The sequence below is a fragment of the Astyanax mexicanus genome, chromosome 1, assembly GCF_023375975.1.
Source record: "Astyanax mexicanus isolate ESR-SI-001 chromosome 1, AstMex3_surface, whole genome shotgun sequence".
NCBI lineage: Eukaryota > Metazoa > Chordata > Actinopteri > Characiformes > Acestrorhamphidae > Astyanax > Astyanax mexicanus.
This window is the reverse complement of record NC_064408.1, coordinates 42,219,390-42,243,666: the sequence shown is the minus strand read 5'-3', so window position 1 is coordinate 42,243,666 and position 24,277 is coordinate 42,219,390. Positions and strand designations below refer to the sequence as shown.

Here is a 24,277-nt window from a genome sequence, read left to right as displayed (position 1 = left end):
CTTAGTTATAAAGATATAGCACTGAGTGCTAGGAAAAATTAACCCTTAAACTTCCCTTAACTCTCCCCCTGTGGTCGAGAAATGTTATCAATGCTGCGGTGAAAGTGGAGGTTGAGCGGAAGCGCCACTGCTCTCCCCGCGGCATTGATAAGGTTTCTTTCAGACAAACTTACGGTACTAAACTCTTACCTTAGACTTGGTGATTTGGTGCTTGGGCAGTTTAACCTCGCCAAAGCCCCAGGTGCCTGCTTTGACCGGTGTTCTGTCGAGTTGTGCTATCTTGTCAAATCGTGCTTCCCTAGTGGACATTTAAGGTCTTGGTAAAACCCAAGAATCAACGGGGGATCTGATTTAAATCTACAGTTATGCACACAAGATAGCTAATGCTAACTAGCTGGTGTAAACAGAGCTGTAAGCTCTTAAGCTGGTGAGATAGTGTTGACGCTACTGCAGCCCGGCTTTAGCTCTGTCTGTGGGCAGTCCTGAGCCAAGGTGGGCAAGGCCATGAACTGAACATTTTCTTTTACTAGCCACTGCAGACAAGAGAGGCTGAAGAACAGCTTCATGAGCAGCATGCATATACAACTCAGAGAGACCTATAGTATTTCACAAAGAACAAGAAAACGTGGATTTTAGCGGAAGGAGACCTTTAAGTTGAGACTACCAGTTATTTGGTCTAGCACATTTATCTCTTAGTTGTTTGTTGTTACAATACACACAAAGGAATTAAACATGTGTAAAACAAAACATTAGTAATTGCAATACATTTCACGGAGAAAAGCTTAATTTTTTGAAAATATTTCAGGGTAGCCAACACTGTATACAAATAAAACAACTAATTTCCTTAGTTTACTATGTGTGATGAATAACTGCTGTATTGTGGGTGTAATACGTGTATATTAGTGCAGTTCTGATGGACACTGTGTCTTTTGAATGGAGAGTGAGGGAGGGAGGCCAGCACCAGTCCAGACTGTCCACTTCCGCTTACGTCGCCTTCAAATCAGGAATGTCCTCAGCGCTCGCTTTAAGAGGCGCGCATGCGCAGAGCGGTGAGAAAGTTCCTAGTAGACAGTAAAGTTTTGGAGAAGGGCGGAGGAGGGGAGAAAAGTCAAGAAAAATCCAGAACTTGTGAAATGGCTTTTCGGAGGAGGAATAAAAGCTACCCGTTTTTCAGCCAAGAGTTTCTCATTCAGAACCATGCAGACATCGTCTTCAGTCTGGTCATCTTCATCTTAATTGGGCTGATGTTTGAGGTATGTGGGACGCTGACTCCGTTTTTTCCCTTCACTTCGCTCAGCTGTGCGAGAACACTTTCTGCTCGAATTCTTCCGTTCCACCTTAAATGCTGCAGCAGCTGCACTCTGGCGCCTGATTCCTCCGCTGTAACTGCTGCAGCATTTAAGGTGGAACGGAACTATTTGGCTAAGCCAACTACAACTTCTCTTCTGTTGCAAATATGTAGATATATACTTTTTCTTGGCAGCTATGGCCGAGGAAAACTGAAAATAGCCTGTTTAAACACATTATTCAATTTGAATATTTTCTTTTACAGCGCATTTTAACAGTGAAGCTGAACTAAAAAGTTAGGCTAGGTTGGCTTAGGTAGAAAAACAATAGCTTGAGTGTTTTGTCACTTTGTCTGTAGATAATATCTAGCTTAGATTTAGAGTGAAGTAACTTTATTAATTTTGGGCTGTTTGAGTGATTTAAAAACCTTATAAAGTAACGTTAGTTATTGTCTGTATTACAAAGGTTAACTAACGCTGATTAATAGGCTTTGCTGATAGCACTGTTACAGTACCCAGTTTTGGGGTATTTTATGAGCTTTACAGGTAAGATATTTTAGGTGAGGAAGAAAAGACTCCAGACCTTTATCGCTAATATTGCTCAGACAGCCCCCCTCCTCCTCTTCATCCAGTGGGCTGCAGATGTCTATTTGCCACGTCTCTCAGTCCCTGAGCAGAGCAAAATGAATGGACAAAACAGATGGGAAAAAAAGGCTTTCAAACTTCAAATAATGCAAAGAAGGCAAGTTAATATTAATTAAGAAACAAAAGAATGCTAATATTTTAAGAGTTCAGAAACCAATATTTGGTGGAATTACATTGATTTTTAATCACAGCTTTTTTGCATCTTGGCATGCTCTCCACAAGTTTTTCACACTGCTTTTGGGTGACCTTATTCCACTCCTGGCAAAAATATTCAAGCAGTTCAGCTTTGATTGATGGCTTGTGACCATCTAGCTTCCTCCTTATTACATTACAAAGGTTTTGAATGGGGTTCAGGTTTGAAGATTGGGCTGGCCATGATAGGATCTTGTTACATGCTTTTTTCAGTAACACAGATCTAAGAAACAAATGGTAAAAAAAAATTATCTATGGAACACCACCAGCGACTTACAGTTGAGATAGGTAGGTGTGTACGTTTAGAACAGTTCTGTTTACACTAGGTACATTTTTAAATCCACTCGGGGTTTTGTTCCAACTGCCTGGGCAGCTCTGCTGCGGCTCAGCCAACAAACTACCCAGCTCTGTGATTAAATATAGGTTTACATAGGATCTCCGGTGGATTTTGCATTTACAGAGACTCTAAGTTTAGGTCAGTGGCTGAACTGCATTACACATGTTGCAAAGTAACATATTGCATTGCAAAGACTGTTATTAGTGTAAAAATGTCTATTTTAATAGTTTTTTACGGTTGTTTATCTCACTGCCTCCTGGTGTCCCAATGCTGTTAGCCAATCAGAAGCGATATGTTTGCATGTATCAATATTCATGAAGTAGAGCTGAAATTCTATCATTTCTCTCCACCCCTCCTCCACGGGACTAAAGCATCGTTATACAGGATCACTGGAGCACCTTTTTTCACAAAAAGCAGATCACATGGCATTCATTCATACTAGACATCACATCAAGACACCATTAAATAGTGCTGTTTGTTTAAACAAAAAATCTAAATCGTAATAGAAAATGGCTCATATATATTGAGATAAGAATATCAAGATTTTTTATTTGTTTGCAATATCACCCAGCCGTGCTTATGGGATTTTTTTCCCTGTTATGTTTATCAATGTGTGCACTGATTCTATACATATTTGCTGGTTCACTATTGCAATTTAAAGGTGACCCTAAAGGAAGGACTGTTACTACTAGAAAAACAAAACCTTCTCAGAGGTCTATGTTATCTCTGTTTCTCTCATTAGTTTTAGGATGGACAGCAAGCTAAACAATAATTAAATTAATTTAAATGTACCATTGCCTAAAGTGGAACGAGACAATAGACACCTAGTTTGTATGTATGTTAATAATGACCCTTCAAGAATAATCTTTACCCTGCCAAACACTTTTTTTATGAATGATATATAATAAACAATGTAGTATGTATAATTCTGTATTCATATTGTGCTGTGTTTATATAAAAAATATATAGCATGTAATTGGTCAATATGCAACTTGTTTGCTGTGTTTGTTACTGCAGGCCACGGCAAAAACAGCTATTCTCTTCATTCAGCCGCAGTACAACATTAGCACCCTGACCCCAGGTATAACACCAGCGACCCCTCCACCACCACACGCACACATTCTTTTTGTTACAACTGGAAGTGCTTTCTTGTTTCTGCATTTTTCTTGTCAGCTTGGCTTATCATATAGGAACTTTTTGTAGTTCTATAATTACAGACTGTTGTCCTTTTGTTTCTCTGCAAACTTGATTATCCTTCTTTCTCTCTGTTCTTCAGTGATCAGAATCCCACAGGGCCACCATAGAGCAGTCCAAAACTGACACTGTGTTGATTAAGAACTCCAGCAGCACCACTGTGTCTGCTCCAAAACACGCCTTCATCACCTCGTCAGTAGTTAAACAGGGCTAATAATGACCACTCAGATAATTCCTGCTCTGTGATGGTCCTATGGGGTCTTGATAATTGATAATTAAAGAACACACCCTGTCCTTCAATAAAGGAGGAGAGTAATATATGCTGAGAAACAGAAGGATTAATGTCTGTAATTATAGAACTACAAATTCATCCTATGTGGCCAGTTGGTGTATGAAAAAGTGTTGTATGAGCTCTGTGTTGTGTTTTTTTTCCCTTCAGATGGAGAAGTGTCTCTGTATCATTATGGGTGGAAAGACTGTGCCACTGTCTTGTTTTATCTCTTCATTACTATCATCCTCCATGCAGTAGTTCAAGAGTACATACTAGATGTGAGTGTTATGCATTATATTAGTGTTCTCATGACCAGGAGTTCCCTTATTTATTGATGTCAGGTCTTAAAATGAGATTTTAGGGCTGGAAATAATTCCACAGCAACTACTGTATTATATTGTCAAATTGCTTTGTGATGCTGCCAGAGCCTACTACAAGAAGCTGGTTTCATATAGTTTTTACTGCTTGTGAGTTGTAATGTATGAATGGTTGATAGCGTAAAGATAGTATCACAATATTAAAGGGGCCATTCTACAGACAGAGCAGAAATCATCTTGGATATTTAAATTAATGTATTAAAAATCATGTAACTATGTTACAACATGAATTAGGCCACTGCTGGTGCTCTGTATGTGAAACAATAGGATTCTTTGTACTTAGTTAAATTGAACAGTGTAGGTAGAACTTTTTTTTAAAATCACAATAGGTGTATATAATTTAAACAACTAAAACAAATACAAATTACAGTTTAATCCCAAGTTTGTAAGTCCAAAACTATTAATTAAAACACTATTGAAGTGAAAAGGGATGTGAATCACTATATTTTAATACAATACACCAAACCAGACAAAAAAAATCCACGTTGCCCACATAATTTTTATAAAAAATATAGAAACGTGTCACAATAATGCTTTATTAAAATAATTTATTTAGGCATGTCTTCAGTGAGGAGTGCCTGCTTTGTCTACAGTTTCATCACCAGAAATCATCACAGAATTTAATACTGTATACCTTGTTGAATTATTTGTTCTGTGATTATTTTTCTGCCCTACAGAAAGTAAACAGACGTCTTCATCTGTCCAAGAGTAAAAATACAAAGTTTAATGAGTCTGGCCAGCTGTGTGTGTTCTACCTGGTCTCCAGCTTTTGGAGCTTGTACATCCTCGCCACTGTAAGACACACACATACCCATACACTTGCACAAGTAAAAATATACACTCTATCTTCTTTCTTATAATTTATTACTTACATATTTAATTCCTTTTTTTGTTCAGGAAGGCTACCTTTTGCATCCCAGCAGCCTATGGGAGAACTATCCTCATTCACACCTGAGGTAAACACACTGAACACTACACAATATTCAGACCTTTATAACATTTAATATTATCGCATATTGCCGCTACCACACAAATCCTTGTATCTCCAAAACCTTGTATCTTCAGCTTTCAGTGGATCTCAAGATATTGGTATATACTTCATGAAAATTCTTAACACAGTAAAAAAAATAAATCAGTTTCACATTATATCAAAAACAGCAATAATGGAGATTTTTGTGTGACAGTAACAATATGCAGGTAAAACAGGGTCTAAATTAAATTTTGGATATTGAACAGTTAACTGTGATGCTATTATAGCTAGCAAAATGATTAAGTAGTAGCTCAGTATTAGAAAATGTAACAAGTTCCTGTATTCTTTTTTTATTAATAAATACATACATTAAATAACAGTTTAACAATGTTTCACGAAGTACATCTTGGGAAGCCACTTGTGTATATATATAAATAACAGTGTTAGAAAAAGTGAATGGTTATATTTAAGATGTTTCTCAGGAATTTACTGCTTTGTTTCTTTACTGCAAAGTGTGGCTGAGAACTGAATGCAGTCATTTTGCTGTGTTTCTGCAGCAAGTATTTTACTGTTCATTTATATAATATGCTGTAATCTCTCTCCTCACTGAGTTGCCATATTTTTTTATGTTTTATTGCCTTTTTTGCCATTAACTTTATGTAATATGTGCAAGAAAGTTTAACAGTGTACCTCTAACAAGGACTAAAACAAAAAGCCTTAAGACTGTATTAGCAGCCATTATAAAGCCATGGCGTCTAAATCCATCTCTCTCTCTCTTACTGTTGGTGTTTTTTTTTTTGTTTTTTTTTTTGCAGGTTTCAGGTGAAGTTTTTCTATCTCACTCAGCTGGCCTACTGGTTTCATGCCCTGCCTGAGCTCTACTTCCAGAAAGTGCGCAAGGTGAGAATGATTGAGGGATGAGGACAAAAGAGTGTCAGTCACAACAAAAGCTTATATATATATATACATATAAATCTGTGTGTATGCCTGTGTGTGTTACAGGAGGAGATTCCTCGTCAGCTGCAGTATATTGGTTTGTACCTGTCTCATATCCTGGCAGCGTACCTGTTAAAGTGAGTCTACAGATTTGAGAAGTAAAGTAAAACATAGCTGTTAGTTAGCTTGCTTTTGATTACACAGGGACACAGCGTTTCTGCATGTGTTTTGTGTTTCATACTTTTAACATACACATGAGGAGATTTTTTTAAACACTGCAAAACACTGCATGTTGTCCTCAGGACAGACATTAGGACAAATAGAAAAAAAAACATTAGGAAACGTAGCTGTAGATACGTCTATCTGTCTCAATTTGTCAGTCTATCTCTTTATCTCTCTCTGTTTATCTTTATCTTTTTTAAGAGAAGAGAACAGATACAGTTGAGTGTAAAATTGATATCTGTATTTGTGTCTCACTTTGTCTGTCTATTTGCCTCTGTTCTTCTTTCTGTCTGGCTTTCTATCTTAGAATAATATACAGTAGATCAAAACTATTCCAATACATGTTGTCTCTCTTTTTCCTTCTTTCCCTGTCTGCAATTTTGTAAATCTATGACTCTGTCACTATCTCTCAATCTCTCTCCCTTTCTTTTCATCTCTATGTTTCTATCTGTTTGTAAAAAAATAAATTGTTTTACATTTTTTTAAATATTTTTTTATACAATATCCAGGTTGGGATGTAAAGCTCTTCTAATTTAGTGTGCTTGTCTTTTTTTTTTTTTTTTTTTTTTTTGTCTTTTATTATTGCAGTTTCACCCGTGTGGGGTTGGTGCTGCTGTTCCTCCAGTATCTGTCTGAGATGGGTTTCCATCTCTCCAGACTCTTCTACTTCATTGATGAGACACATCATAAAATGTGAGACACACAGAAAGGCATAGGGTTTGTGGGGAAAGGGTGAGCTACACCTAGTGGCTATTTTATCAGAAATTCTACTCATATGTGCATTCTGCAGCTTTACACATACTGACTGTAGCCAGCTTGCAAATGCACAGTGCTAAGATGTTCATGTGTATTTGTGTAAGCAATGAAACAATCCCATTTTTTTGCCTCCAATTCCTAATCTTTCTTAGCCTACCAGCCACCAGCTCATGGTTCAACTCGCTGCCACTCACTCTGAAAGGTTCACCCACTTATAGAAAATGACACATCAGTGATCTGAATCTTTTCCACCCGATTCCAGTCCTTTTAAAATGATGCAATCGAACCCGATTTCTGATTACATGATTGAATCAGGGACATTCCTTCCTTGTGTGTGCTTGTATGTGGTGCTGTTGTATGAGTGTATTAGGCAGGGTTGCAGACTATATACATAAATGTAAAAGCAGGAGTGGGCAGTAATATTTAAAACTTATATATTATAATACTTTCAAACACTTTACAATTTTATATTGTATCTGATACTGAATATACAACATTCAGTGCCTCAATACTTAGTACTGGCAATATTTGCAAGAAAGTTCACATATACAGGGCAAGTGTTTCTTATTAAATAGCCAATAATTGCAAGGACAAGGTCAGAAACTTTGTATAATATTATTCAATACATACATTAAGTATGTTTTAATCAATGTATACTTATATAGCCCTGGAACAAATTAAGAGAGCACTTCAGTTTCTGAATTAGTTCAGTAAAATGAACATTGTTGTTTTATTCTATAAACTACAAACAACATTTCTCTAAAATTTCAATAAAAATGTTGTCATTTAGAGCATTTATTTGCAGAAATGAGAAATGCCTGAAATAACAAAAAAGATGCAGAGCTTTCAGACCTCAAATAATGCAAAGAAAACAAGTTCATATTCCTAAAGTTTTAAGATATTTGGTGGAATAACCCTGGTTTTTAATCACAATTTTCATGCATCTTGGCATGTTCTCCTCCACCAGTCTTACACACTGCTTTTGGATAACTTTATGTCACTCCTGGTGCAAAAATTCAAGCAGTTCAGCTTGGTTTGATGGCTTGTGATCATCCATCTTCCTCTTTTTTATTTCAGAGGTTTTCATTTTGGCAAAATCAAAATAACTCATAATTTCTTAAGTGCTTTCCTTTTTTTCCAGAACTGTGTATGTGCATTCATATATGTTAATTGTTGTTCATACAGGTTTGATATGTGGTCAGTAGGATTTGTCCTGACCCGTATGGTGATACTAACAGTGATGTTCTTGGCTGTGGGCTTTGGTTTGGCGCGGTCAGAAAACCAGATGCTTGACTGGGAGATGGGCAACTTCAACACACTTTCTATCAGGTTGGACACACACTTAGCTTCAGCACACTCTCCATCACGTTAAACATAAACTTTTATACACACCCTGTTCAGCTAAGTATAGGCTTGTTAAATGCAGGCCATCTGTTGCTGCACAGTTATCACCCCCCCACACACACACACTACGTTAGTGTCTAAAAGAACACCAGCAGTGTGAGGGCTAGAAGGTGTGTAGAAACTCCAGAAACATCAGCACCACTGTGTCTGATACATTCATACCAGCGACTCATTGGTACGAGATGCTGAGAATAGCCATCCAGATAATATTGGCTCAGTGGTGCTCACTTTTCATTGATAATTCTGATATTTCTTATAATCTGTCCAGTAAAGTATGAGTAATTAATGTGTATTTCTGTGATTGTGTGTGTGTGTGTGTGTATGTATGTATGTATGTATGTATGTATGTGTGTTTGCAGACTGCTGGTTTTGCTTCTAGTGTGCTCAACCCAGTCTTGGCTGCTGTGGAAGTTTTTCCGTTTCCAGCTGAGACGCACGCGGGAGTACAGGCTGGAACAAGCCCGGAAAAGAGCCGCTGCCAAGCAACAAACTCCACGTGCACCGAAGAGAGACTCAGGTATACACACACACACACACACTTAACTAGAAACATAAATACACTGACGTGCAAATCCTGGGATAAATTGAGCATGGCTTGGGACGCACACCTGTTGTAGGTGGGATTTAACAATGGGCAGCATGCTCATGGCAAGACAACATGCAACATGAATTGTTACTAGTTCCATACAGTAGGTCCACCATAAATTTGCAGGACATGATCTTTCCCTTGCATACAGCTTTGAAAACAAACTGTACATGGACTGCCATGACCAATTATTATTGGACTATTTATATTTATATATAAAAATGTATGATTTTAACGCTGTTAAGATTTCCAATAATTAAGCAAAAAAGCTGTTAAAAGTGATAGATGAGTCAAGAAAAATGAAAGAACTTGACAGTAAATGTCAAGTCACTGCCCACATAGTTCTGTGCATTTTTGGTTGTTTTATATGTTCTTTCATGGGGATGTTAAGCAGTACATTTCAGATTTTCTTTTAACGTGTTTATTGTTGTTATTATTATTAAAGTATTTTTATTGGTTATTCAATATTAACACACAAGCATATATTAAAAAGAGAGAGATATACAATATAGATAATAATTAAAAATAGGTGAATGCTGAATATATGGAGTCTCAAACTGCTTGATGAATGATTGGCAGCATTTATATAACTTTAGGATGTGGCATGACCTCTTTGACCCAGTATTTTTATTTTTAAAGACTCTGCCCTCATACACCTAGGAAGAATCATCTAGCTTCTGATTGTTTTGAAGTTGCTGCTATGTCTTCTGGAACAGTCTTAAATAGATGGGTATTATGGATTAGAATGTAGTACCCACTTCACAGCTCACTGCCAGCCTTTCCTGAAACTCCCAATTCTTCCTCCCACTCTACCACTGTATCTTTACGTGGCTCAGGGTGAGGGAGCGGACTCTTTGAACGGTTTCATACAGAATAGAAGACACTTCTCTGCCTTAAGGGTTTATATATATAAATATATATATATATATATATATATATATATATTTTTTTTTTTTTTTTTTTTTTACAAAGCTGAATATTTGAAGGTATTCATATTTAATGTTAATGTTAAGTTTGACTTTAAATGGCAAATTAAAAAAAAATCTCAGGATTCTAGTTCTGATGAATGTTATATTAAGGTTCTAATATATTCAAAATGCCTCATATAAGTTTGTGTCATGTGAATAATGTGACAAATAAGTGAATAATTAATAACGTTTATAACTTGAGCATGATGATCAAAACAAAACCTTAAGTGTGTTTACTTATTTATTTTATTATATTAAGAACAAAGAGCATCACTGCAATTCAAAAAGTGTTATTTAAAACAAAAATAAGATAACAGTGTGTGTTGGACCTTTTTTAATACTGCAGATAAACAGAGAAGGAGACTACAGTTACCAAAATACCAACATTCTGCCAAATCTACCACATTTTCCACAACAGCATGCAACTGTACTTGCTAACATGGACAACACTGGTGTCCTGGTGTCTTTCCTCACAGCCTTCTTATTGTAAGGTCACTCAGTTTGTGAGGGCCGCCTGTTCTAATCATATTTATATGACTTTTTTTTTGTTGTATCTATTTGCTGACTGGAACATTCCAGACATCTGTCTTTATACTACAGTCACTTAAACACATCATCTGTTAGAATACACGCAACTATTGACTGGATTTCTGTTGAATTAGGCCAATCACTGATTATACTTTTATATATTTTTTTATTTAACTGACATTACTTCTTGATAAAAAAAAAGCCATTTTAACCATAACTCATTTAACAAAAGAAATTAAAGCGTTAAATACTTTTTATGGGCACTGAATGTTTATCAATGTTCTTCAACTTCAAGGGTGCTTAACTCGATTCTTACAGCATCCTGTGCATTCTGTGCAGTAATATATATGTGTATGTGTATGTAAAACAATCCATTAATATCAGAAACATTTGATCTGTAGTGTAAACCTCACTGTGACCAGAACTGAAAGAAACTGAGGTTGCATAACACTCACACTTTCACCACTGAAATTTGACACAGATGTTACTTAATAGCATTTTAGAGAACATCCTTCAATTGTGTGTGTTTATGGGGAGAAACCTGACCTGGGGAGGAATTCTGAATTATAGGTCAAAATTTACGTCATACGTCTCTTTAGTTACAGGGGAACGGTGTGGACTATTCTAAAGAGTGTGTCTCATTTCTAAAATGAGCTTTGCATGAGTGTTAGTGGGTGTTTATTAACATCAAGTAATTAAACAAAGTTTAATAACTAACAATATATAGACATTTACTACATGAACAAAAGTATTGGGACACCTGCTCATTTATTATTTCTTCTAAAATCAAGGATATTAAAAAGAGTTTAAATTGCTTTTGTTGGAGTAACTGTCTCTACTGTCCAGTGTAGACTTTGTGTAGATTGTGTAGATTTTGAAACATTGCTGTGAGGAGCACTTGTGAAGTCTAGATTTCGAGAGATCAGTGTATTTATGTATGTGTTCAACATTTCTGCTTCTTAAATAGCAATAGTTAGAAAACAGTAGTCATTAAATGCAATCAAATCCTCACAGCATTGCTTCCAAATATAGTAAAAAGCCTTCTAGAACAGCTGTCTAGAACTTCCTAGACAGTAGAGACTGAAAACTTTTTTTGAACCCTTGATTTTGTCCTTCTTTGGCCCACATGCATATGGTATTTTTTTCTTATTACTATTGAGGTATGCATATGACATTCATGTCTATTGAGTTCAGAACTCCTAAAACTTTATGAATATGAACTTGTTTTCTTTGCATTATTTTCTTCTATCAATCATTTCTCATTTTCTGCAAATAAATGCTCTAAATGACAATATTTTTATTTGGAATTTGGGAGAAATGTTGTTGATAGTTTATAGAATAAAACAACAATGATTCAGAAACTAACGTGGTCTCTTAATTTTTCCAGAGCTGTATATGTGATATATGTATATTTTATATATATTTATATATATATAATTAATTTTTAATTAACATAAGTGGGTGGAGCTAATCAGCTACATGATTAATAGGCATGTATATGTTACTTACTTATTTACTTGTACTTATGTATTGCCTAACAGTGGGGATGCCTTGATGAAACTTACTAAAGTGGATAGTGATGTTTATATCATGTGGTATCTGTTTTGCAGTTGGTCACCATGAGAACGGCGTGCTGAAGGCGGAGAATGGAACGTCACCCAGACTGAAGAAGCTTAAATCTCCTTAACCCCGCCCCCTTCTTCAGGCTGACTTCGGCACAAGGGACAAGAACAGGAACAGGACGCTGCTTCCTTTTCTCCGATCTTCAGAGACTGAGGGTGGTTTGACATTCTGTACAGGACCATCATATTTATATCAGCACCCTTAAAAGACCATGATCTTTTCTTATCATTCATTTCAACATCATTATCAGTATTTTGTGTTGTTTTGTTTTTTTTAAATCATCATTGCATTCTTTTTTTTTTTTTTTTCATTTCTTTTTCATTCCCTCCACCCATCAAGCCATGATTGCCTTCAATATGTTTTCTCAATCAGTACTGTATCACTGGCCTGTTCTGGGGAGGTGCTAAAAGGCGCTTAAGTGGCCTAGGAAGGACCCCCAGCGTATAGGTCAGCCCAGTGTGTGAATACTTCAGCAATAGTGGGATCAAAAAATTACATTTAAACAGTTTTCCTTTTAACCCATTCGGACAAGATTCTAGTTTTCTAGTTCTGCTTTAGTCAGTGATCATGAACAAGCAATGTGTTCTACAGTGTCAGAAACCTTTTGATCAAGTTAGTAAGGATTTAAGCAGCGTGAACAAGATCTGTAGTTTTTTGTGGACATATTTGTGGGTGTCAGTATATACAAAAGCGGTTGCTAACCTTTTTTATTATATATTTTTTTTTTAAATCATGGGAAGCAAAAAAGCCATCTGTGAGTTCTAATTCACCTTTTTTCCAGCTGCCAATGCAGCATTACCAAGTAGCTCGGAGAAAAGCGCAGCGTCTCAGCTCCGATACATCAGCTAACAGACGTCTGTGCTGACCGACATCACCCTAAGTGTGATGTAGAAAGAGGGCGCCATCTACTCACCCAGAGAAAGCATGACCAATTAAATTGTGCTCTCTCGGAATCCGGCTGCTGATGGCAAACAGCTTTGCCTGAGATTCAAACCAGCCTTCTTCTAATCTAAAGAGTGATGCTTGTTAATGGGCTCTAAGTTTTCTTTACTGATTAGATTACTGGTTAGGTTGTAGCTTAAATAACTACAGAAGCAAAATTCATACCTTGGCTCACTGACTACATCCAGGGTAATGGAGAGAAAACTGTGTAAATGTTAAATTTGTGCCAAACTATTGCTATAAAAACAAAGGGCCGATTCTCAAAAGCTGCATATCCTGGGTTTGTCCCAGCCATGTTCTCTGCCTTTGTCTGTAACTTTTTTTGCAACAGGATTTGAAGGTCGCAGTTATAGAGCGAGCAGGTGTGAGACACGATTTGCTGATTTCCACTAGAGGCAGACCTATATATATCATTTGGTGGATAATCTAAGACTAGATTGATAAACTATACTATTACTGCTATCAGCAAGGGAAACAAGAAACTAGAGACCCCCTTTTTTTAAAGCTAATATTCATAGTCATTAGTCTCAAAATCAGCCAAGCCCCTTCGCATTGCTGCAAGTGCAGTACTGTGCAGATGTCTTGGTCAGATACAAAAGTGCTTAAAAAATATTTGACTCTAACATGCATTTTTCAGATGCATATGACTAAACAAATAAACAATAATGGTGGAAAAAGAACTAAAAAAAAAAAAAAAACTCAGTTTTTGGTCAGTAAAGGCATTGATCTGTTAGTTATGTTGGAAAAGCACAGGCTGGGTTCTGGATTTCTCCAGACATAATATGAATGTTTTCTATTCCTCCAGCAGCTTATCTCATTTACTTTAATAAAAGACTGGATGTGATAAACTAGCTGTCAGATGGGAGCTGTAAATCTTGCCCTTAACAACAAAGTGCTTCTGGGAAAGTAATCTCAGATTAATAGCTTTACAAGTGATTGTCTATTTGGCTTAATATTTTGCACAGTACTGTACAATTATCACATATACGGAACACGTTACAACTCAATCCTGATGTTCTAAAATGTATAAAATTGTATTTTTTCAGTAGTTTCAGCGTCAAACTGTTGGACTGGTCAGATGTCAATGGTTAATGTGCTCAGAACTCACTAGGGTATATGTTATGATTTTAGAATCCCAGTGCTTTTATTAAAACCCTTGTCTTGATTATTAATAGTTTGCTCTAGTTTGGATTCGCTCTTGATTATCCTGTTGTGAAGGTAAAGGCAGACCGTAAGGCAAGAGTTTACAACCCCGTTAAAGGGCCAGTTTCTTAAAAACGCAATCAGATATAGAACCACAAACCTCGATGTTTGTTTACCCCTGCCGGCACTATGATATTTTGTATGTAAGTGTTTAATAGAGCAAGTATGTTTTGTTGTAGTGGTTATGAACTGTATAGAGTTTACTGTTTTAGGGCTTTATGTTCTGCATTTGATTGAGGCCGTTGATGAACACAACAGACACACACACACACACACTCATGCCTGCATGAACACACATTGGCAGAGCTGTAATGTCTGGTTGCACAGATTCTGTAATGTATAACGGTTAATGGATTTTCTATTACAGCGCTTTACATGTTTGCAGATTATGTGAATGTACGTGACAATGCTTTATAAATATTGATCCTTTTTTGACAAATGGAGTGAATATTTTTTTTGGTGTTTGAGAGAACAGCTCTGCATGCCAACAATGTTAATTATTTGTTTTATTTCTACACCCAATGCATTTATGATCAGCCTCAATACCGCAATATAGGGAATTTTGGGTATACTGTAGGGTATATATTGGTGATCAAGAAGGAAAATGATGCTGTTGAAAAGAGCGCAGCCAAATGCCAGAAAGAAGTAAAAAAGTACACAGATATTTCCTTAAATGTCACTGTGATAAACTAAGGAGATAACAGAGAAAAGCAGAACAGAGAAAAGAAAGGGCTACAACTTTATCTGTAAGAAACAGGAAATGAGCATTTCTGATACAGGATGATTCTGGAAGTTCAGGAAGATGGTGGACGTCCTTCATCTTTAAAGAAAAAAAAAGCAAAGTTAGCAAAATATAGAGAATGAACAGAACAATTTTGAATAAAAAAACTTTTTTTTTGCTTATACTTATACTAGTTCACTGTGTCAAAAACCACATAAGTAACTTTATTAGAGGTTACTCTTTAGAGGTGTGTAATGATGTAATTTAATAAGCACTATAATTACTACTAGTATATGAGTATAAGCTTCTGTTACATGTTACCTACATTAGTCTCCTAGCTCCAGAGCCCAACTCTAAACACTGTTTGTTTTGGCAAATCATATTCGTTCAAGGGGAAAGGAGAGAAATTGGCTAAATTCGATTTTTCACTCAGATGTGGCTTTATTGCTCAGCACTGCTGCACTGAGGCTGTTAGTGGTTCACAAAGGAATTTGTGATAAAAAATATCATAAGCAGAACCGTTTCTGAACATCTGGGAGCCCTGATGAACATACAACCTGCTGGTCCTATAAAAGAGGAAAACAACAGGCTCCATTCATGTAATGTGAGCAGATTTAATTTAATTTTAAATCATTCATAAAACAGGACTAACTATTTAGTTGATATATACAGCTCTGGAAAAAAGAGACCACTTCAGTTTCTGAATCAGTTTTTCAGATTTTGTTATTTATAGGTTTGTGTTTGAGTAAAATGAACATTGTTGTTGTATTATATAAACTAAGGACAACATTTCTTCCAAATAAAAATAGTAATTTAGGGCATTTATTTGCAGAAAAATGGCTGAAATAACAAAAACAGGCAGAACTTTTAGACCTCAAATAATGCTGAGAAAACAAGTATATATTCATAAAGTTTTAAAAGTTCAGAAGTCAATATTTGGTGGAATAACCCTGTTTTATAATTACAGTTTTTATGCAGTTTGGCATTTTCTCCTCCACCAGTCTTACAAACTGCTTTTGGATAAGTTCAGGTTGTTTTGGTGGCTTGTGGCGTCCTCTAGATTATATTCCAGAGGTTTTCAATTTGGTAAAATCAAAGAAACTTATCATTTTGTAGTTGTTTAATTATTTTTTCCAGAGCTGTATAAACATCCAGCTAGACATGGTCTCTCTAATGTCTCACTATAGCAAGTTCCTCTACAGCAAGTGGCAAATGTATAGATCATTAAATAATAGGATAAAATCATAATGTCAATTTCTGCATCAGAATAGTTGTTTTGGCTTGTTGGTGGAGATGTAGAGACTTTTTGCAGTGATTTCTCAGCCCCAGAGCTTCTTTGTATTGTATGGTAATTATGAAGGAACATTTGTAAAAAGAAAAGCTCCACATTTGCAAACCACTGTTATAAATCACTCACTCATTCCTCTACTAAATCTGGTGTTTATTAAAGTTCTTTAGAAAGTCCATTTTACTCCTAATTTACTTACAATTTGCATATAGTTAAATATTCTGCGTATACACAGAAGATGCTGCATTGTTAATTATGGGGTCCTTTAGTGGCCTGGAGCCCTGCTTAAAGTCCCAATGTGGTGCTAAGTAAAAGTTCCCTGTTTAACTTGTCAAAATCTCTTTTTCTAACGAAGCATGGAGTCGTTCAGAGTTCTTAAAAGTATGAATAATAGATACAGAAATTTTTCAAGATAAAGATAAAGGTGAGAATGCCATTTTACCTGCAGCTGGGTCAGGTAGATTTAGGGAGGTGTGGTTTGGGTCCAGTGCTTTGCTTTGGCCTAGAGCCTGTCTCAGTGAGGACAGTGTCTTCTCTGGGATTTGTTCCTGCTCTGCCATCGACTCCAGATAGGTGAGCACATACTGATCGGCATCCGTCAACACAAACCGGTGCCTGAACACTAACATGAGAGCACAGGAAACAAGAGAGTAAAACAGAGGCAGACAAGAAATACAATAAGTAATCAGCATTAAAGACACAGGTCATGTAATGATACTGATTAGAGGGTCCAGGTCTGGAGGGTCTTGTAATGTGAAGTTTCGGTTATTTCCCTGCACACCTGATACAGTTCCCTAACAGGTAATGGGTAAAAGTTATGGGATCGCAGTATGCAAATGTGCCTGATTCCTGCCTTCAAGGAGCAGAACTAGACCTGGCCCCATTATCAGAGAAAAGTTCTTGTTTTCCTCACCCTCCACTGTGGCTCCGATGGCGAAGTCGGCCGGGCCGTAGTACTCCGGGTTTTCCACTGTACTTGATGGTTTAGGAATGCGTGTCTTCTCCAGGAACTTGCCTCCAAGGATGCCGAAGTTGCGCCGAGATCTTTCAAAGATGCTGATCATGTCGTTGGACAGGTAATAGGAAAGGATGAAGTGACGGCCTTCGTCATTAGGATTCTGTGAGTCCTGCACACACACAGTAAGTCTTTACAACTGAGCAGTTTTTATTATTATATTAATCAGTTGCCATTTTATCTGTGGCCTATTGTGGTTTAATTCAATGTGTATAATGCCTGTTTTAATTACTTAGTATAATTAAAACATAATAATAATAATATATTAATAAATATATAAAAAAATAATAATTTAATGCCTCCAACAGTAAAACATTAAGCCTTATATAATAAAGACTTTAAATCGGAATAGCAATGTTCATCAACTAAACGAATATTTAAGCAAGTAGGCGGTGTAGAATGGTCTCACTTTCTTTTTACAACAGGTGCATTTAAAAGAGTCTATTGAACTACTGAAAAAAGTACTGTACATATTTGTATTCTGATTTACTACAAATGTATGTTCTCACCAGTTTGGCAGCGTAACGCAGGACTTTATGGTCATTCTCGAGAAGTTTTAAAAGGTCTTTCTTGGGCGGTTTGGGAATTAGAGAAAGGCAGTTCTGCAGTGAGTCCTCAAGAGAGCCAAAACCATTGTATGGTGGAATCACCTGTGTTTATGCAAGAGAAGGGCAAATAAATGTATAGTTCAAAAGTATAGTTTTGTGAAAAATCAGATGAACAAGACTAAACATTGACCTCAAATGCAGTCCAGCAGCCAAGACATGTTTAATTAATGTTAGATTAATGCTACAAACAAACACTGCAAACAAAATCTTAATTTACTTGCATCAAATGCATCAAAATGCTGCACATACAATTTAAAACATACAAATGTCATGGAACTACAGTATGATCTGCATAAAGTCCTACTTTCTAATACTATTCCACCTTGAAACTAGCACACAGTGCCCAGAAAAGTCTCACGTTTTTGAGCATGTATTTAAGGAATTGAGACAGGTCTAAGTTTTTCTTAGCAACATGCAAATTTCAGATAAATGATTGCATTAGAGATCAGTCATGATCATTAATTTTTTCACCAAAATATCTAAACTGTGTATAAATTCCGCTCCACTGTCTCTTGTCCTCCAAAATCTCATGTATTTGTTTTTTTTTCACACGGTTACACAGCTGTAATACTTTATAATCACTTTAAAATCAGTACATGAATTGTTTTTATTGTGGAATTATTTTTGCACTATTAATACATGCCCAGTAAATCCCCCTGTTTCAAGCTAAATGATTGTGAATAGATAGATAGAAAAGCAGACAGATGGCAGAAATGTTATTCACCTTCTTGCAGTCTTCCTGGGTTTTCTGTTGCACAGGGAGGGGCTTTAGAGGGATGTCAGGGTGATGCTGCTCGTAGTATTTCCGAGTGAACTCATCACAGTCGTACAGAAGGAATCGCTTACCCATGAGCCTCAGCTCCTCACCTACTCGAAAGTTCTTTGGAGAATAAAACTCCTGAACATCTTGTGGAGACACTTCCAGAACACAGCTGGGGAATGGCTCTAATAAAAAGAAAATGTTAGTAAAAATGAGAATGAAAAAAGTTTTCTTAGATACTGTCTCTGTTAAAAAGTTGACTGGATTGGACTAACTGGACCCTGTGGCAGAAATTATAAATGGTCTATTATTTTCCTTAAACATGGAATTTAAAGTTCTGTCCATAGAACCTTCTTTCTTATTCAGTGTTTTTCTAATAGTTGACTCACAAGCAAAGGCTTCCTTTATTAAGCAAGTAAAGCACCAGTAAAGCCTATTTTCCCAATCTCATTTCCTTAAATGAAACTCCTTTGATAATTAGCTTTAAACGAAATCAACACAGGGGTTCACTTACTTTTTCTAGCCTGTAATTTAGATATTTCTTCATAGTGTATATAATGTTTCACTCCCTAAATAAAACCAATGAACAGTTCAACTGCTTTTCAGGGTTCTTGCTGCATTTTAAGTCAAATTTAATGCTTTTAAGACCTTTTAAAGACCTCAATAAATATAATTTAAGGCCCAACATTTAGACATAACTTAGAAAGTATTATAAATAAAGTAAAAAATAACTTAAATAATTGATTGTATTGAAAATTAAAACTTAAAATTTCCCATTTGTTATACATTTTCTTTTACAATTTTGTTCCATTGTGATTAAGAACATGTTCGCATGTTAGCTTGCTCGCCGCTAATGTTAGCTAGCTCTCTGCTAACCCTAGTTTTCTCCCCGGTAACGTAGCTAACTCGCCGCTAACATTAGTATGTTAGCTAGCTCGCTGCTAATGTTAACTCCGCTAACCTTAGTTCTCTCCCTGTTAACGTTAGCTAGCTTGCCGTCGATGTTAGCTAGCTCTACACTAACCTTAGTTCTCTCCACAGTAACATTAGCTAGCTTGCTGTTAATGTTTGCTTGCTCTACGCTAATCTTAGTTCTCTCCACAGTAACATTAGCTAGCTTGCTGTTAATGTTAGCTAGCTCTACGCTAACCTTAGGTCTCTCCAAAGTAACAATTTAGAATATAAATGAAATTGAGAACATGAAATTCTTTACATTTAGGGTGAGAAAGTCTTTATCTGGGTGTTCATATGACTTACGGCAGACTTCTTTAATGTCTTTAGGTATTTTCTGTCTGTGCAGAAGCACAGGAACTGTGTCTCTGCCACTGTTGGACTCCTGAACTATGCGAATCTCCACTGAATCGTCAACCAGGTAATAGTGCACTATCACTTCAAGCTTCTCTCCATACAGAGAGTCAGAGTCATCCCAAACAGCGAAGAACCGCAGCACCTACGCACACAAGCACAAATTCACACATATGGTGCATATTTCTTATTTTTCAACCTGCTACTACTTAAAAAAAGTCGTTTCCACGACCAGGACACTTTTAATTGATTTTACATTACTGAAAACTGATTGCTGTTCCCAGTTATTGTTATAAAAGGGAGACCAGCAAGAGTTTTAACATATTTCTATTCTCTTTATAAGTTTTAGTGATTAACAGTAGTGTGTGTATCTCTCAAATATAATGTGTGTGGGTTACCTTGCGATCCATGGTTAGAAACTGTTTGAATCTGTCATAGTTTGTTGAAGAAATGTCAGGGAGCTGGGGTTGAATCTGTCGGCTTGAGTGTGGGTCACCAGGGATCTGCTCAGGGTCGTTTAGAACTATCCCCTGACTCTCCATGAACTCCTACAAACACATACACACAGATATACAGATATACACATAAGTAATCAGATGGCTTGGAGGATCACATTACCACAGCAAAAAAATCCCAGTGCTAAATGTGGGTAAGGATTGTTTATGGTCGGAGTTTGATTTAGGATTAGTTTGCTTAGGGTTAAGTTTATGATTAGGCTTCCTATTAGTAAGATTGTTTTTAAGGTGTTTGTAAGTGTTTGGTTAGTTTTTGGATTACTATGTTTAGGATTTTAGATTATATGGTTATTTTACATTCATAAATAATCAGATGGCTTAAACAATCACATTACCACAGCAAAAAAATCTCAGTGCTAAAATGTGGGTTAGGATTAGGGTCACTATTTTTATTTTTATGGTCAGGGTTTGATTTAGGATTAGTTTGGTTAGGGTTAAGTTTAGGGTTAGGCTTCCCATTAGTAAAAATGTTTTTAGGGTTAGGTTAGGTTTTGGATTTTAAATATTATGGTTATTTTTGGAGTTTTTGTTTAGGTTTAGAGTTCATTTGGTTATGGTTAGGGTGAGTATGATTATAGTTTAGAGTTAATACTTGGCGTGAGGTTTGGAATTAATATTTTTAAGGTTTATGTTGTTTACTGTGGCTATAGGGTTAAGAATAATGGATAGTTAAGGTCATGGCAAGAAAGAAGTTTTAGGTTTAGGGTTAGTATAGTTATGGCCATGGTAGTTTTACATGGTAGCAAAACTAACAATGATAATTTACTTATAGTAAAAACAAGTATGCATAAGTGTGTACCTGGGTGAAGGGGTCACAGTTTGTGATTCTGTACACAGTGTTATACACAATCATGTCCATAGCAAGGTTGAAGTCCTTCCAGTGGTAGTGCTCCCCGGGCTGGTTTTTGGGCAGTCGGTGACGTTTGATCTGTTTGATTTCCTTTTCATTTGTGTTTTTCAACTTTGGCTTCATCACACAAATGCTGTCATCCTCCAGGTAGTAGTAGATCACTACAGGCTGCACATAGAAATGCTCGTTTGGAGAATGTAGCACTTCTTCCTTGTAATAACCATAAAAACGCAGCACCTAGTGGTAGAGAACATACAATTCAAAGTTATGGTCCATCTGGTTTAAAAAATAGTTCAAATAGTTTTAAAAACACACAACTTCCAGTAGGTTTTGCACTTGAGCAATATTTAATATATCATAAAAAAGACTCTGAGTAACAGAGTAACAGATTTCCAGCGATACAGTAGTTTACATTAAAAACAGCATGTCATACTATTCCATAATTGTCACAAGAGACATATACCTATAGTAATACTATATTATTGTTATAACAAACACTGCTCATTATACTCCCTCTCCTTTTGAACCAATATTGTGCAAATTAGCCAGATTGACCTATCAGATTGTAGATTGTTTCCCATCGTCTACATGTTGAAGGTTCAACACTGGAATGAGTAGGAGATATAGTTTGAATAATGTATTTAAAACATAGCATGTTTCCAGTGAGCACTGACTGATATGTGATGACCATGGATGTCTGGTTTTGGGTCAGCCTGGACTGACCGAAATTAGCTTAAAATATATACGCTTTTTTCACTTTTTAACCAAATTATGGATACAATTTAAAGTAACTTTTTTAACTTCTAATTTTAAGAACCACAAAGCTAAAGAGCCTTATCCCATCTCCTTACCTTCTTGTCATAAGCCACAAAAGCTGGTATAAAGTCCCGCGGGGGGCTGCGAGTGGGGGTGCCGTAGGTGAGGGTGGGGATCTGACTGGACAGCTGCTTCATCTCGTTTTGAAGGATGTTCTCTGAGAGCAGGGGATCCTGGCCTATTCCCGCTGTGGGCCTAAGAGGCAGCGCGTAGCCGTTCTTATAGGACAGAGTTTGTGGTCTGTGGAAGGCTGATTTCTGAGGAATGGGCCAGAGTGAGAATTGAAGATAGAATGCAAACAATCACATCTGCTACAATTAAAAATTGTGGGCAATATGGTAATATTTATTGATATAATGATTTATTCTATCAAAATGTGATTGTCGCTATATAAAATTAAATTAATGAAATTACAGACATGTTTCTGTACAATTTGATTTAGACCAAATGTATATTAATTAATTTAGCACAACAAATAGATTTATTAAAATTATAACAATATTTGTATTTACCGTTTTTCCATTTATTTTTTTTTTTCTGGACAAAAAGTATTTTTTGTCCAGAAAAAAAAAACTCTATCCTGGTAAGCAAGCTGAATAACCAGCCCTTGACCAGCGTAGTGTAGGTTACAAAACTGATTGGCCCCTGAAGTGCCCTTGTCCTGTCACTCATCTGTAAGATTGAAGGTAGATTCAATTCCATGCTCAAACACTACATAAACAGTGTCATTAAAGTTTATGTAGGAAAGAAGTTCTGAACTGACTTTGTAAAAATAAAATTTTTTTTATATATATATTTTTTCTTATATGCTGTGTGTGTTTGGGAGTATTTTTTATGTGCAGCCAAAATGAGGGTTTCTATTTCGTGTAGATATTATACGATTTTTATTTTTAAGAGATTTATACAAGAGGGTCAGAAGGAATTTACAGGTGAAATCTTAAACATGCCACTCAAATACTGCAAATGAATTACTGAATTCCTAGGACACTGTGACAGAAGAAACTAAATATTTCTATATTTATTCATTTTCTATATTTTACTCTATTCTATATTTTCACACAAAGAAATATTATTAAATTAAAGCCAATCTCCTTCGACTTTCTTATCGATTGTTCCAACCATTTAACGTTAACCATTCAAATGCTTTAATCAACTAGCTAATGGTTTTACGCTCTTATTTCTTGAACAAAATGTTAAAATACAGGTTATAAAACTCTTGGGGTTTCTGTCACATCCGGACTCTAGCCTTACAATATTATAGTCATGTTCCTACAGTAAGAAAAAAAAACACGAATGAGCTGCTCACTATACTTGGTATCAATATTCAGAAGTGGTATTTAGATATATCTAAGATTTAAACACATTTAAAATATGATATGAAACAATAACAGCCCACAATATTTCCCAGGGCTAGTAGACATATTTATTAGTTAACGTTATTTAAAACAGGTCTCTCACCGTTGTGTCTCGAAAGCTGTTCCCAGGCAGGAAAGGAAGACCGTGTGTGGTGCTGACAGACATTTTATGGGACTTCTTCTTCACAAATTTACAAGTTAACCGCCTCTTTTCTAAGGATGTAAACTGGATTAAAGTGTGGATTAAATCGCTGTGTGAACTCGCCTCCTCTGGGACCACAGCGGACCTGCGGTCTGATACAGGACGTTTGTTTATTAGCTCTGGTATCCCGTGGCAACCGTGGGTCCCACTGAGCATGTGCACAGTATTATATTTTTATTTATTATTTAGTCCCTCAAACATTTACTCTGTAGTAAAACACAGTTAAATCTGTAACACAGCTTTTTTACACACATATAACAAAGCTTAGTTGAACTGTGCGCTCGTGTGCAGGAATGCAGGTTACCGTGTTGGGTTTGTGTGTGTAATAATGTGCAGTATACATGTGACCGGCAGATGTCGCTCCACACCAAATAATAAGCACAACAGCATCAACACAGTCCT

At 36.3% G+C, this 24,277-nt stretch overlaps 2 protein-coding genes across 2 annotated transcripts; one reads left to right on the top strand and one right to left on the bottom strand.

Annotated features, from left to right (window-relative positions):
* The first annotated feature begins 1,037 nt into the window (after positions 1-1,037).
* tram2 (translocation associated membrane protein 2) lies at positions 1,038-14,879 on the top strand. The gene is made up of 11 exons (XM_022683261.2): positions 1,038-1,253; positions 3,478-3,541; positions 4,094-4,203; positions 4,980-5,096; positions 5,200-5,258; positions 6,088-6,172; positions 6,275-6,345; positions 7,019-7,123; positions 8,372-8,515; positions 8,950-9,107; positions 12,283-14,879. Exons 1-11 carry the CDS (start codon positions 1,038-1,040, stop codon positions 12,357-12,359), a joined length of 1,206 nt encoding a protein of 401 aa, XP_022538982.1. The 3' UTR covers positions 12,360-14,879.
* A 52-nt stretch (positions 14,880-14,931) lies between these two features.
* efhc1 (EF-hand domain (C-terminal) containing 1) lies at positions 14,932-24,183 on the bottom strand. The gene is made up of 10 exons (XM_007260467.4): positions 23,777-24,183; positions 22,354-22,575; positions 21,452-21,739; positions 20,536-20,685; positions 20,090-20,282; positions 18,797-19,017; positions 17,974-18,114; positions 17,363-17,576; positions 16,892-17,071; positions 14,932-15,260 (listed from the first exon to the last, which is right to left on the bottom strand). Exons 1-10 carry the CDS (start codon positions 24,029-24,031, stop codon positions 15,235-15,237), a joined length of 1,890 nt encoding a protein of 629 aa, XP_007260529.3. The 5' UTR covers positions 24,032-24,183; the 3' UTR covers positions 14,932-15,234.
* Positions 24,184-24,277: the final 94 nt, after the last annotated feature.